Source organism: Rhyacophila brunnea, unplaced genomic scaffold (genome assembly GCF_057557595.1).
Source record: "Rhyacophila brunnea isolate RB1 unplaced genomic scaffold, BYU_Rbru_1.0 scaffold_15, whole genome shotgun sequence".
NCBI classification, from domain to species: domain Eukaryota; kingdom Metazoa; phylum Arthropoda; class Insecta; order Trichoptera; family Rhyacophilidae; genus Rhyacophila; species Rhyacophila brunnea.
This window is the reverse complement of record NW_028232806.1, coordinates 1,052,519-1,069,256: the sequence shown is the minus strand read 5'-3', so window position 1 is coordinate 1,069,256 and position 16,738 is coordinate 1,052,519. Positions and strand designations below refer to the sequence as shown.

General features: G+C 32.8%; 1 protein-coding gene across 2 annotated transcripts in view; it reads right to left on the bottom strand.

Annotated features, from left to right (window-relative positions):
• The window catches only part of LOC147074747 (trypsin-1-like), a 76,506-nt gene that overhangs the window by 43,120 nt on the left and 16,648 nt on the right, over positions 1-16,738 (bottom strand). Inside the window, exon 1 of one of the 2 annotated variants that reach the window (XM_085942869.1) lies at positions 7,862-8,464. The exons of the other annotated variant lie outside the window; for it this stretch is intronic. Coding sequence (XP_085798995.1) covers positions 7,862-8,312 — 451 coding nt within the window. The 5' untranslated portion in view covers positions 8,313-8,464. Of the gene's footprint in view, positions 1-7,861; positions 8,465-16,738 lie in introns of those variants that run through there. 2 annotated transcript variants of the gene reach the window in all.

Below are 16,738 nucleotides of genomic sequence, written 5' to 3'. Positions count from 1 at the left end.
GCCTGTTAAAATTACATTGATATAGGTATTGTAAACTCACAGAGAATCGAAAATGGAACCCTGCACGAGAAGCCACTTTTTTACGTATCCGACTAAGAATATCGTCATATTATATATAAGGTGTACGTATAGAGTTACCAATATTATATATTTTTAGAAGAACAGTAACAAATCTACCACATTTTTTACAATTTCATTGGATAGATCTGTTTTTAATATTTTTAAATAAGTTCGATACATATGTAGTTATTTTAGTAAGTATAACAATGCTTCAAGTTCATGTAGGTACGCAAATATTATATCTTACTAAAATATATACCTATCACCACCTATAAAGCTGTAATTTTTGAAATATATCACCCATACAAGTAAAAGTACATTCCGACCATGTCCGATCCTAATAAGATCATAATATGGGCGTCCACAGAGTGGATGTTTGTATTAACAGATTTTATTTTTACGAGAAATGGATGTCAGTCACTTGTTCAACCTATTAGGCCCATACCCTGACACACACAAATTGAAAAACAATATGTGTACTTGCCAGACTCAGAATTCGAACCTGGTACCCACGGCGTTATAGTCCAACGCTTAAGCCGCGCAACAATAATTAGTCAATTCAAATCGATTGTGATGGATTGTGTGCGTTATAATATTCTCTGCCATCGAAGCAGATGGATTAGATCCGCTAAAACATCTTCCAATGTGTCGCCACCTCATTATCCGGCTCGGACGTTCGGAGAATTTTTAACTGCCCGCCTGAGGGAATTGTTTTTTTTATTTGATTGCTTGCAACACCAGTAGCAGAATCAGATGAAAGTTTGGCGCCAATTTAATGATTGTAATAACATGTTGTTGCAGTGTTGCCGCATACCTACTTCACTAAAATTGCTTACTCGTTGGCCTTCCACGCGGGGAAATTGATGTCCACACATCGTGTGTACAATTATTATATTAAAGAAAATAATAACATTAGTTACTATGGCAACTTGATTGTTTTGATTATTGTACTTTCGTTCTTACATTTGAACTAAAGACAGCGATTACACGTTTGGTATAATAATATTGAGTTTATTAAAGGTTGGTTTATATGCCTTGCAAGTAAGTTACCACAAAAACACAACATCCTGCGGTGGAAAATGCGGTGATTGGGTATGCAAAGAGACGCTTTAGGCAGCCGCAAGATGACTTGGGATATATTATGTGTGCTGTACCTAACACAAGACAGTGATATTTATTTCAGGGCATATTGTTCACCACCGCATCTATTCTATACACAAGACTGCTATCGGCAGCTATCGAGGGTAGTTTTTCATATGTGTGTATCCAGGGCTTTTTTTGTAATGTAACGCGGTGGAACGGCATTCCGGCACCGTTTTTCATGGTATTTTTAACGTTTCAAAAGCAATTAGACGAAAAAATGTTCGCGCTTACCTAGTACAAGTTAATTTCCTTGAATCATCTCATGTGAAAATCGGGTTTGATATATGCATTGAATTCTATTACCATTTCTTCAAGTGAATGTGAACGCGAATTTTCGCAAATGAATCTAATTATTACCCCAAACAAGAGTTTCGTTGAAGACCAAAACAGTTTTGGGACATTTGTTCATCAAACTCGTCGGAACACCTTTGATACTTTTTGATCCTTCAAAATACGTTGATCGGTGGTTACTCAGTGGAAGACGTTCGGCCATAAAGGCTAACACTAAGAAAAGGAATCAAGACGATTTGCCGGACGAAAATTGGACTGAACTTTGGAAATCACCATGGCCCCCACGAAGGGGGGGTCTGACAGGACTCTAGCCTGGCGAATTGACAAAATAAGTGAGGTAAACACACATCACAAATTTGCTCTAATCGTAAAAAAAAATCCTTCAGGCGTATTAACATTTAAAAATATGTGTTTGTGTAATTGCAATTTTTTGGTTAATGTTTGTTAATACACTGAATACCCTAAATTTTACCTCGAATATCTACCATTTGAAAAGCGCTACATTAGTGCGTCAGACTGCTTTTAACTTTAGTGATAGGTAGGATGCTCGCTTCAGGATGTGGGGGTTATGTAAATCACTATATACTTTTATTCAAATATATGATGTTTTACAACTTTAGTTGTTTATTTGTATTTGTTTAATTTTTACGCGCTTTGTGGCATAGGAAAAGTTGCTTTAAATGATATTCGAATATAATTTTCTTTAGTAGGTAAGAAGTTTGGCAAGGAGTGAGTTCTGGCACCTTTGTTTTTATTAAAAAAAGTCTTGTGTGTATCGAAGTATTATAATTGTTACAATAAGTTAGCCGTCTAAACAGTCAAACTGTCTATCTCGCTCTAAAATTTAACACACCCAAGAGATGTGCTGTTAAAATCATAGCACTTATTGTAACAATTACAACTAACTTGTTGTAATTATTACAATAAATGCTAATACTTCGATACAAAACTACCCTCGTCACAAAGCTGCCGTAGCGGCCGATAGCAGTATCGTGTATAGAATAGATGCGCTGATATGGTTTCTATTATATAATTATGCTTTATATAAATTGTACACTTATCAAGTTCAAGCATAGGGGGGGATCTTTGTTTGACTTTATATCATGGCACCCAAGGGGTGAGGGGGGAGGGCTGACAGGGCTCTAGTCTGGGGGCCCGGTCTTATGGGAGGCCCGGCGAAGCGGATCAATCGACCAAGTGAGATAAACACAATTGCACTAATAGTAAAAATGTCGCCTGCGGCGCTATTTCATTTATTTCACTTCAAGCATACTAACATTTAAAAATATATACTTGTGCGATGCAATTTTTGATTATTGTTTGCCGATATTCGACAACTACACAATTCAAGTTATAACAGTTACTATCGTATAAAATACCCTAAATTTGACCATGAACATTATTTGTATTACACAACTGTAGATAGTCATACTGACTTTAACCGTAGCGATAGGTAGGAGGGCCCGCCGAAGATTTTAGCCTGGGGGTCCGCTTCAAGATGTGGGGGCCATGCTTTCTATAATAATATTATTAATAATACTAGGTAGCAATTAGAGAAAAGACAACAGGTAATTTTGAAGCGTCTTCTTCTTTGTCAAGACAATTCGGCGATTGCTTTGAAGAAGGCGTCCGTCCGTGTTCTGATTCGTCAAATGATTATTTTCAAGTGCCTTTCTATAAGTCGTGCTTAATTTTCACTCTCTTGAATCTCGTAGATCTTTAATAGGTAAATAGCCAACACCTTCTGTAATATGTATTCATAATTCAACGAAAACAAATAAGTAGAACTGAAAAAGTGTCATGGCCCCCACAAAGGGGGGGCTGACAGGGCTCCAGCCTGGGGGCCCAGGCTTAGGGGGGCCCGGCGTGGCGGGTCGACCAGTTGTGAGATAAACACACACCAGAAATTTATTGTATTATAATATAACTACATGATAATTAACGTGAATTATTTAATATTATAATTATTTTTAATGTTTCCTGAATAATAAAAATGGCTGTTTATCTAATATCGAAGGGTCGAATGCTACTTGGCCACTACAAGAGAGGGTCGCGACTAGTGGTTCATAATATGATACCTAGTGCCGACAACTCGATAATTCAAGGGGATTTATTTAAAAATATAAAAAATCGCTTAAATACACGAAATACCATTTGGGGAACACTACTGTAAAACAACACATCGCCCTTAACCTTGTCAATAGGTAGGGGGGCCCGCTTCAGGATGTGGGAGCCATGAAAAGTGTACACTATTTTGGCGGATCGCCAGTAACATACCAAAACTATTATGGTTTGGTTAGGCAGGGTTTTATGGAATTTTAAAAACTAATCGGTAGTGTCTGCACATTGCAGTCTTAGTTCAATGAAAACAAATATGTTTGACTGAGAAAGTTTAGTGTGTACTATCTGTGTCAAATTTTAATAGCCTACCTCCACCCTTCGCCAATGGTAGGTAGTGTATAATATGTCAATTTAAAGAATTACAATTTACAACATCCTCGGGCCTTCGCGTCCCTAAGCCCGCCACTGTGTAAATTTGTAGTTTTGTCTGGTTTGATTTTAAGATTTGAGAAACTATGTGGTGGACAAGTTACATCCATCTTCGTTGTTTGTTCTCCCAAGGTGCAGAACTAACATGTCATTAGTGATGCCAATTGGGAGGACAATAAGCATGTTCAATGAAATCGCTTCGTAACTTGATATTCCACTTACGTGGGTTGAATTTAGGTGGACGTTGTTTTATAAGTTTTTAAGATAGGGTCTATCAATAGTTCACTCTGTGTGCTTCCATTTGTTATTTTATTTCTTTTCGTATTTTATTAGGTACTTATTGTAACTCACATTGCTCTGTATTTATATTTCAAAAAACACTTATTTTAAGTCATGTTGTAAACGATTTAAATTTATAATTTTTTTTGTTCATGAAAAAAAATACAAGATAAAAAGAACTTTTTATATACAACGTTTTAAAATTTTCTGTTGAATTATTATGCTTAATATGCTCAAACTTGTACTTGATATGAAGTAATTAAAAAACAAACAAATATAGAAATACTGAATACTGAAATGTCATTTTGATTTCCATGGTAACGCACGTATATGTTAATAATTTAGTTGCTATTACCACCCACTTAGCAACCAATAACAGTGGATTGGATCACGGATTTCTTCCGAAATAACTTTTCATACAAAACAGAATTAACTGAAAATTAATTCAATTCTACTTAAAGATGTCTAAAAGTATTAAAAGAATGCATTGGCATCGTGTTCTGATATATTCTAAAAGTTTCAAATGTCTAGCTAGTCAGGAAGTTAGTTAAAAATCGATTGCAAGATTTGTACCGGATAAACAACCACCGGGCAAATAAGAATACTAGCTAATAAAAACGTTGTAATAAATAAATTTGAATCTTATTAACTCGTAATTTTTGGCGCGCTGTGAAAACTCTTTATACAAATGGCGACGTGAAAAGTAATGTTTGAAAATCACTCGTGTAGATAATAACCGTAATGTAAAATTAGCTAAACGTTATGCACTATTTGTGCACTAAAACATACTGTCACACGGGCATTATCTTTCGCCGCGAATATACGACGTATAAATTCCTAACATAAGTCATTAAAAAGACATCTAAGCGAGATTTGGCACCCGATGACACCGAACAATAGTGAAAGATTTTTTTGTTTGCCTCTCATTTTAACACTTCATTAAAAGTCGACCGTTTCGTAGCGATTTCGCTGCAAATTTAATAAAAATCTTTTCTGTCAAAAATGAGATTATTTACATCGCAGAAGTGAAATCTTGCCTACATACTTTGTGTCAAGTGAAATTGAAATTGGAATTGCCTCAGATATAAATCTGTATCTCAGAGCCAGTGTGTCGTATGTACGATTTAACAGAAAACGGGTTAGTAAAGTCTTAGTAAGTACAGATTTCGTTCCTAAAGTATATTAATACCTTATAAAATTCCTAGAATTAAAGAGTCAAATTTCAATAGACAGCAAAAGGTTGACCAATCTTTAATTTTATATTTTTGAAAGTGTTATTTTTAACAAAGATACACTCTCAGTTATGCCCCCCACATCCTAAAGCGGGCCCTCAGTCTAGGATCATTGTGCGGACCCCCTACCTACCGCAAATGTTGAAGGCATTGTGAAACATTACATTAAGTTTTTCAAATTGCGTTTTAGGTCAAATTAAGGGTACTTAAATACATCTACTTTAATTATGGAGTTATTAGTAGTATCGACACACAATAATCAAATATAAGGCGGCTCTCGTGGTGCAGTGCATAAGGCGCTGGCCTTCCACCCGAGAGTTCTGGGTTCGATTCCCGGTGAGGACACAATATTTGTGTTTTTAGGACATGGTTATTAATAATTCTTAAAAAAATAATCAAATATTATCACAATCATATACCCAATTTAAAATGTAAATGGCCATGAAGTATAAAAACGCCTTTTTACTTATTTTTTTACTATTAAAGCTAATTTATGATGTGTGTTTATCTCACTTATCTGGTCAACCCGCCACGCCGGGCCCCCAGGCTGGAGTCCTGTCAGCCCCCTACCTTGTGGGGCCATGCTATCAGTTAGTGAAACAATGTACAGGCAGGTTTTCTATGGAAAATTTCTCATTCGCTTAACAAGCAAATTGCTGCGGGAAAGTCGTAAATTAAGATTTTGAGGTATCTTTGCGAGTTTATTCTAAATAATCTGTAAAATTTGTAGGGAAGATTTCAGAAATCATTATGATAACTTGAATTTTTTTATATTATCAATACCATTTGGACGGTTTAGGCCTTAGGGCCTTAAAATGAAAGTCAAACTATCGTCCTATCTATTATGCATCCATTAATATCTGTCAATGGATTTCAGTCATCTTCATAATATAGCGAATCGTTTGAATTTTTTGAGCTAAGTGATTTATTTTGATATCGAATAAGATGGTAATAAAGAGTTATATAGATAATCTTTATACTAAAATCTTATCATCATCAGCCGGGATCGAACCACTGCACCGATAAAGACTGCCCCTAGCTCCTTTCAATCTTCCCTGTACCTGGATATTCGCTATTATGTATACCCACCAAACTTACATATTATTATAATAATATGAATGATGTTATGACGATGTATATTATAGTAGATATCAGCGGTGAAGAGTGGAGGTAGGCTGTTAAGTTCCCCCATAAATAGTGCACATTACACCTTGTTAGTCACACGTATTTGTTTTCATTAAAATAAGACTACAATATTTACAGATGGTATTGGTTAGTTTTTAAAATTCAATTAAACCCTGCGAAAACCAAGCCATAATAGATAATAGTCAAAAAATATGTACTTATCTATATATAAAATATCTAAAATTATGCCATTAAATTATAAATAATTTTGGATATTTTATAGATAGAATAATTTTTGTTGTCTATTATAGTTTGCTTTAGGCAGGGGTTAATGAATTTAAACAAATTAACCAACAATACGCGTTATATTATGTATTCTTAACTCAACGAAAACAAATAAGTATGAATGAAAAAGTGTATAGAATTGCCCAAATTATACCAAAACTATTTATAACTTGTAATCTTAGTTCAATGAACACAAATACGTATACATAACAAAATTTAATGTGCACTATTTATGTCAGATCATGACAGTCTACCTCCACACTTCGCCACTGGTACATATAACGTTATGTTACATTATTTAAGTAGGCATAATATAAATATTACATTATTATATTTTACAACAATTTAGAAAGTATGATAATAATTATAAATGTTTGAAAGTATTGTAAAGATTTTATTCTTTGGTGTAATGTCTAGATTTTAGGGAATTTTGGATTTGGATGTTAGTGGAAAACAGGATTATATAATATTGATAAAATCATCAATATTAAACATTACTATAGGATATTATAAACGAAATAACAATATAGAGGGATTTGATTTAATTTAGTACCCACATTTGGACTGTAATAAACGATTTTTTTTTGAAAAAGGTTAAGCAAATAATTTCTAACTGTCAATTCTCATGAAAAGTAAAAAAAAATCAATGGTGGTAATATATATTATAATTTGTCTCGGTTTTGTACTATCGTTGTTTGTACGTTATGTTTGAATTACTTGATGATTTTAATATATATTTATATATAATATGCGAATGCAGACGCTATCTTGTTAGTTTAACTACGTTTATATTTATAAATGCTATATAATATATATTACTGTTCAATATCATGTGTTAATAATAAATAAAATGATCAAATATGTCTCCAGCATCAGCAAAAACCCTTGTCCAAAAAATCATGCACCAATTAGCGACGATGCAGCATTCACAGTAATTCCATGCCTTGTCAACTTACTGTTATCATTAATGACAGGTCCATAATTGGGCAGAGCGACTCCTGTGCCGAGCCCTAGCCCAGAATCAGCAGCCGTCGGCGTCTGACCTTCCAGACTGTTGGAATCTTGGACGCCCAAAGCGCCAGTCTTGGCGACCCTGTGGCAGCATCCTTTGAGTAACCCTCCGCAGGATCCATCCAGCAGACCTCCGCTCATCCAACAGTAGAGAAAAAACTCGCAGCTTCCTCCCTGCGAGCAAAATTCTGCGTCTTGTCGCTTCTGGGTCGTTTTTAGCCTCTCTGTTGTGAAATCAATGTGTTTTGCGTCAAATGGTGGGTTCGGCAGAAGAAATGGAGACGATTTGGCACCCTCCGGTCGTGATTTAAAATACGGTGCCAGATACTGCAACGTCTTTGGGTGCCTACCCGAATTCACAAAATTATTGGCACCAAATATTGTTCCATTCTGCATGTGTTCCGGCTTGTTTATCGGTAATTTTTGATGTCTTTGTAAGTAATAATATTTTGGGTCCAAATTTGCTTTTTTTGGTATTCTGGTTTGTGGCTGGTTTTTGGGTTCGTTTTCTGGTTTTAGCTGATGATGAAACACCGCTGGCCGCGCGAAGATTTCTAGATTCGTTTTATGAAGTTTGTGTCAGTTTTTTAAAAGTATTTTAATGTAGATGCCTTATTAAATAAATTAAATTGTTATTTTTTACAACAAAAACAATCAACAATCAATCAGCATGCATAGTTATGAGTTAGCTCACAATTATATTATGAATCTATGAAAGAAAATCTTCGAAGAAAGTTGTGGAATTTGAAATCACATCTTTCACTGTCCCGATGAGTGGTCTAATACTTTGACCTACCGATGCGCCTGCGACTCAAGGTATTGATATTACCAACATAATTTATAGATATCGCCAGCTGCTAACCAAATGTCTTGTACTTGAGAATAATTATTAATTCTATTAATATAATTTTTTATTCAATACTGAATATAAATAAAATTTTAAAAAGTTAGGTATTTAATATTTTCAATAAGTATAATTTAACAATCTTAAATATTTTGTATATTATTTGTAAATAATAAAGAATAGTTTGATTAATATGAATCTATCATAATTAAATAATTTTACTAAATATTTTTTTTCAAATAAATTTGTTTCTAAAATAAGACAGAATAATATGAAATTATTTATTATATTATTGCACAAAAATAAAAGTAATTTATATTAAGTAATTGAAATTAATGGCCCCACCAACCACACCCGGTCTTAATCGGGCGTATCACGGGACCCTACGTTTGGCTGAAAAGCATAATTCTTTGTCTCAGGAGTATTTCCATTAAATGGACATGGCATGCACGTAGAGGCAAAATTGTTATAAGTAACAAAACAGTTAACAGTATCACGCCGCAAATTTTCTAAATGCAACACAATTGGCCTTTGTGGCGATCGGTCTGTCCGATGTTAAAGTAAACGGTAATAATTCCCAATTTAGATATAAATTAATATTTGCTTCTCTCTCTCATGGGTAGTCTTACCCTAAAGTCATGTACATTTAATGACAGTACATTTGAGTACATGGCTTCCTCAGTTTTTGGTATCTGTTCCTGAGACATTCAAAGTTATAAAAAATTATGCTTTACACTCCAACGCAAGGTTCCGTGATACGCTCGATTAAGTCCGGGTGTAGTTTGGTGGGGCCATTAATTTCAATTTATACAAATAACTTTTATTTGCGCTATTACAGTTTCAAAAGTAAAATGTATTGACTATTTATTATTGGTAAATTACAACTTCTGTTCATACGCGGAGCATTATTTCAATCAAGAAGGCGAGTTTTGAATTTGGTCTATAGTCTGACGTGGACCTTAGACCTTCCGAAAATTTGTCTAGGTATGCACAGTATTTTTTTTTACGTGAAATGTCACTTGCTTAAGTTTTGGTTTATGGCTGTAAACTATTCAACCAACCACAGTAACAAACAACCGTGGACTAGTCAGCGTGCGAATTGATCGAACGTGAGATTCGAACCTGCTTTAGATACGGGTAGGGATTGCAATACCGAATGAATATATCAATACCGGTATTTCGTATTGAATATCGGTATTAATGCCGGTATTCGTCAAAACATATAATATATTTGCGATTTGGCAGGATAAAACTTAATTGAATATACAATACAGTAGTAATTAATGAAAAAATAACATATACGTGTATGATTTCTTAATAGGTAGCGAAAATACCGGTATTTTGGATTTTTGAAACCGGTATTTTGGTATCAATAAAAAATTTAATACCGGTTTTGAAATACCGGTATTGCAATTCCTATATACGGTTGCTTTGTCACTACTACACTGCGAGCAATGTACGTACGTAATTATGATAATATAATTTTAATCGGTTATGAATATTATATTAATGGTCATCTTATAAACATCTTATGCTGTGCATATAGTCTGACCCTAACCTTGTAATGCAATACAAATGCGAATGAGACAACCATTTTAAATATAAATGAAATCCATTAAAATCTGCACACATATGTGAAATATTCAAGAAATCCTGGCTGTATTAGATTTTGAGGTTTGGTCTATAATCTATATGTAAATGCAGTTAAAAGCACTAAGATTTCTAATATTTTTGAAAATATTTCGACGTTAAAATAAAAATATATAAAATTCATTTATACGACATATTAGTACGATAATTTTTTGGAAAATTTATTCTCGGAAATAACCTCTTGTTAACCATATTTATTGTCCCAGGCTTAAATAACAGTTGAATCAGGGACAGAAAAATAAGTGAAGTGGGTTGCCTTTTGCGTGAGGCTTATACAAGGTTAAATTCTCTAGTTTTGAGAACTATGAGATAAACTAAACATGAACTATATTATAATTTGCTGGTTGCAATATTTTTTCTCTAATCTATTTTTATATATATTTTTAATCAATGTAACTTTTTTTTCCTTAATAAATAAAAAAAATGATATTTTCATTAGTCACGTTTGTGTTATAATATGCATTCAATATTTGTAATATTTGAGGACATTCGGCGCACTTTGTATGTTTTGCGTTTCACTTTGGTCCATGGCGACTGGCTTTCACGTTTATATCCTATTAATCTATTCTGTGGGTTCAGTGACAATAAATTCTTGCAAAAAGATTGTTGAGATAGTTGTACTTATAGGTTTTATTTATTTGTATTATTATTGCATGGTGTTAACTGTCAATTTTTAGTAGAAAAATATTGTGTTAATTAAAATAAAACATAATAATATGTAGTACTAATTCTAGAAGTATGTGGAATAAGTTGGTAATAAGAACATTTTGGTGTTTCATTTTGAGTAATTGTAGAGTTCATACATTCGTCTGAATTGGTTATAATATGTTTAGGGAGCAAGTGGGCTTAAAAGGTGGAAAGTTGAGAACTTAGTGGTATAAACCTGGAAAAGTCGTAAACTTTGTAGAGGAAATATTTATATCGTTATTTTGCTGTTCTATCTTTTTCTATAATAAGAATAAACGTTCAATGATCACATAACATAATTTTTATGACATAACGTATCAGGTACTATTTAAAACCTATTTGTTATTAAATTCAGAATAATGTTATACGTATTTCGTTTCATAATTCACGATTATTGAACATATCTCAAAGTTTATTATATATCAATAAGTAAAAAAGTGATAAAATAATCAGAGAGCATTTTATTTTGGTTTAAAAAACTTTGTTTTATAATAAATAATATGTGAATTATTAATATTACTATTAAATAAATAATAGCTATATGGCTGCTAACTTGATGATGGATACGTAAAATCTTATTTTATTATAAGATCACTAGGTGGAAAGCTCATCGAAGCATCATGAAAAAATATCTGAATGGTTGTTAATTATTCGGAATTTTATGTTGGCATCTATAATTTAGGAACGTGCTTCATGTAAAATAACAGAAAAATATTGCCTAATGTCCTCCTATAAAGGTGGTACCTTCCTCATCCCATCATATTTTTTATCATTATTAAGAAAAATGTCTGTAAAACTATTATTTTCACAATAAATTCAATGCAGTCATGGCACTGCCACCTGGTGTTTTTTCAAGAATATAATATTCAAGTTTAATCTAATTCTTGTTAACTATTTTTTTCAGTGCGTAATGCGCTATTTTCAAATAATGATTTTAAAATCGGCCCATGCGCATTTCAGCCTTAATTTTTTGGAAAATGTGAAATTATATATTTGATATATTATTATTATGATGTGAAATTAATGATAACCAGACGAAATAGAACATGAAGAAATAGAACTGTGACAAAATAGAACAGCGATAAACATAACTACTATGAAAATTCAGAAAACATTTATTTTTTTCTCGAATCTATTTATTAAGTAAATATTTATAAAACTTAAATTCATAATATTAATATTATCGACCGAAGGTACTTGATGGATTTTGAATTTAAATTCTTATGGATTTAAGTTTACTTTAATTAACTCCATTAATTCCCAATACGTTACCATTGTTCCCATTTTTGTTGCGATTTTACACCTCTTGAGTGTAGTATTTTTATTCTTTATAATTACGAATGATCTATTATTAAGTTTTGATGATGTATATATGCTTATCGAGTGTATTATTAGTGATAAGGTAGGGGTTTTTTTTACAAACACTTCGACTACTCATAATTTGTTTGTTATATTTTTTATTGTGATCCTTGACTTAATAGGTAAGTGATAAAGTTTTTACCTACTTTATTGTATTGATTTGTTATATAAGTTAGAGTTAATAGTATTCGCCTTTTGGTGAGTGTACATAGTGCCTGAAGATGCCGAAAGGTGAAACCCGGGGCGCAAAAAACGGCTTAAATGGAATATTAAAAAACTTAAACCCATTAGAATGATATTTTATAAAAGAAATATATGTAATCACTGCACGCATATCAGGTATATTACGACCATATTATTATATTATATATGGCTAATACTAATCACTGACAAGCCATATCTAGTCTTATAATAGTTTACCTGTAACACCGAGTTGAAGCCCATTGAATTGAGGCTTTCCAGCGATTAGCAATTCAAAAATATATAAATTGATTTTTACCATGTATTGACAACCTATGCTATCAAAAATATTAAAAATATATACAACATAATATAGAGATATGACAACTTCAATATTAAATGTTATATTTTTCTCACGTTCTGAATTTTCATGGTTCTGTTTATTGCTGTTCTGTTTTGTCGATTATTGCATTATTTGAGATTAAATTATGATTATATTTTATTAAGATTTTAATTGATGGAATATAATGTAAATTAAATTGTACAGTGTCAGTAATCATCTTTTAACTTATAGTTTGCAAATAATCGTCATCTATTTTGCGTATTTTTCAATGATAATTGGTAAAACTTGCTTATTTGTTTAACGCATGAAAATTTCCAAATGCAGGATGTCCTTTCACGCTCGCGCGAGCAGAAAATTGCGTTACGCGTATTTACTGTAGCTTCAATCGTGCAACAGAATACCAAGGATGGGAGTTCAATGTTGTTGTTTATCATAACAACACGTTGGTACTAAAAACATTGGACTAACTAATAGTTCCCTCAAAACCAACTGCCCCGCACCACGGTCTTAATCAATCGTATCACGAGGCCGCACGTTTGATGTGCAGCATTAGCAGTTGTTTACATCTGGGAAAGTCTCAGGAGCAGACGTCAGTTTACTGATACTCAATTTAATAAAAAGTACCCATGGGAGAGAGGAGCATAATGTAGGTGTAAAAAAAGCTAAACCAATACGGACATTCAAAACTATGTGAAGAGATGTTCACGTCAAAAAAATGATAAATGTGCAAAAAAAAAAAATGCAATGCAAATTTCCATAGTGTTCTTTTTTTGTAATGTGAATGAAAGGATACACATTGACGAAAATTCAAAATTTGGAAAATAAATTTTCTTTAATCGGTCGTGAAAGAAAAAAAATGGTAGGTTACTCTCATAATAGTTTGACACGTGCTTACAGTGCTGTAATGGCATATCGAGTATGTATATAGACAGTGTTAAACGGAATTACAATTAATTATTCCCCCCACGATAGCTGAGCTGGTAATGCGTCGGTTTATAATGTCGTGGGTCTTGGGTTCTAATTCTGGATCAGGCAAATACACACGTTGTTTTTCAATGTGTGCTTTGGGCATTTGGAGTCAGACTATTGGTTAAGTAAATGGCCAACTTCCATTTCTCGTAAAAATAAAAATCTATTAAAATAACCTTTACTCTGTGAAGGACCATAATATGATCTTCTTAGTGTATGTCTTGAGTGGCAGCGTTCAGCACAGCGTTGAGCGGCGTGCGCATCTCAAACGTATAACCAACCGTGTGTGACAATGTTCGTAGACAATGTCTTCTTTTGGTTATACATTTATACGGTTATATTACGTTTGAGTTGCGCGCGCCGCTCAACGCTCCGCCAAACGCTGCTACTCAGGACGTACACTTTGGATCGAACACGGTTAAAAAATTAAATAATCAGTGATATATTGACGAAAAGGTGAAGAAGTAATAAAGTCTAAATGCGATTTTAATCGAAACAATTTTTGTTGTGGAACTATGCCTTATTCAAGAATGTTGACAGGTGGCACTGCCACTTGGTAAGTTTTCTAGTTATTAATAAGACCGTGGTAATACACTCTTTTTTTATTATAGAACACGTTATAGTGATTGCAAAATATTTTTTTGTGATTGAATTGTAGGAAAAATGATATTCACTGAGATGACAGGAATTTATAGGGGCGTTTATAACATATGCAAAATATTATGACAGCTTGCAAATAAATATACATGACATACGTGTATGTTTAAAATAATCTATAAAGTATTGAATGTCAGTTATCAGTGTGTCACAGAGTTTTTTTTAAGTAAGGTTGTGTACACAATAAAAAAACACGATTGACAAGCTCTAGCACTAAAAAACATTCTTATTAAATTACGTTGAGTTATGTCACTATTTTTAGTTTAAGAAAGTTATGCTTCTGGCTAAACCAAACGACTTAATGTTGCACCTATGTAAAAAAAAACAATACCTGTATTTTGATTATTCGTGTCATTATATTATTTGAGTTTTAGCCGGAAAGGGTGGGGTGTGGATTAAGTTGTGATTATATTATGCTGCACGTTGCGTACTATCACGTGATGTCACAGTAAGCTGTCGCTACGGGAAAAATAGTGTGTAATGTCATTTTTCATGGTATTTTATGTTATCATCCTGATGCTCCCATCCCGTAGCACATTTTGAATCTTTAAACGAACATTGTCAGTTAGCAAAATCTGCCGAAATCACCAGAACAACGATGAGGTCACTCTCGTTTTACCGCACTGCATTGACACTTGCATGACTCGATGAACGTTTTATTATCATTTTCTGCATGCATACATATTTTTGACTCATGTCAAATTGCGTGGTTTTTTTTTATTTTTAGCCGTTGGCACTATGTATTTTCTATAATAATGATGTCTATTATCTATGGTCTGCAGGTTGGGTTCTGTTCAAAATATTATCCATGGATGTAATATTTCAAGTAATTTTAAAGTAGATACACGTAGAAACTGTTCAAATTAATTGAAATTAGCATGAATAATGAATAATAATTCAAAATACTAATACATTAGAGTAGGCACTATCCATCATTGAATTTACAGAGGTGGTGATTGTTCAAAAGATTTTTTTAAATGACAAAACCATACACTAAATTTGTCGCCGTGACAGCGTGACAGTACGCGATGTGTACCTCAATATAATCATAACTTTAATCTCTTTTTCTTTATGTAACTACCGTATTTTGAATGAATGTTATTAATCTTTGTTTTTAATGCCTTCGTATTCGATGTGGCTAAACACGTAGAATTGTTTTTATTGAAAATATGTAATTTTGAAAAGCCACAGAAATATATACCTATTTGAAATAGTGGGTTAATTAAAAGTAAACATAATATTTAGTACTAGTACCACTTTTTTTTTAAAGTACGAAACTAAGTAAGATTAATTACTGAATATTATGTTTTGTTTTAAATAATACAATGCATTATCACCATGAATTATTGACAGTCAACACCATACAAATTAAATATTTTACCTAAAAGGATTCGTTCGAGCACACCTATTTCGCAGCCTGTTGAGTACTTTTGTAGATGTTTATTCAATTTGCGGGGTCACTATTTTGTAGTTGTTTGGTTATTAGGTTTACCTTTTTGAGATGCGGAGTCAGAATTAAGAATTAAGATAATACTGTTTTTCATGAATGTTTATTGATTGACTTCTGTACCACGACTAAAATTACAACGTGATCTCTAAGTAAATCTTTTCTGAGGAGTGCTGCATTATCGACTGCGGGCGTTAATAAGAGTTTTTGTAGATAGATTTAGCCACCAACCTAAGTTACTTTCTTAAAAATGGCCTACAACCCCCAATGCGTAATGTACAGGTCTGTCATCCGGGGCATCTGGTTCGACCCGGTGGGGTCGCAATACATCTATGTGATTTGTGATGTGACTGTTTATGTAATTATTTAACTACTAACAACTACACCAAAGTCATTGGACTTTATAGGTTGGTGCAGTATTTTTTCTTCACTGTTTATACTATATGTAAAGACATAGTATTATAAACAAACATGTATGTAAGATTTAATTTAACACAATACTGGTTTCAAACTATCGGTTCCAATGTATTTATCCATTAGGATAAATCAGTATTCTGTAAAATTACAAATTGTGGAAAAAGTACGAAAAATAAAATATAGATAGCTTTAATATTAAGATTTTTGTTGTTTATAATGCTTATTATTTATAGTGTTAAATTATAAAAAACACACCATTCGTAAAAATT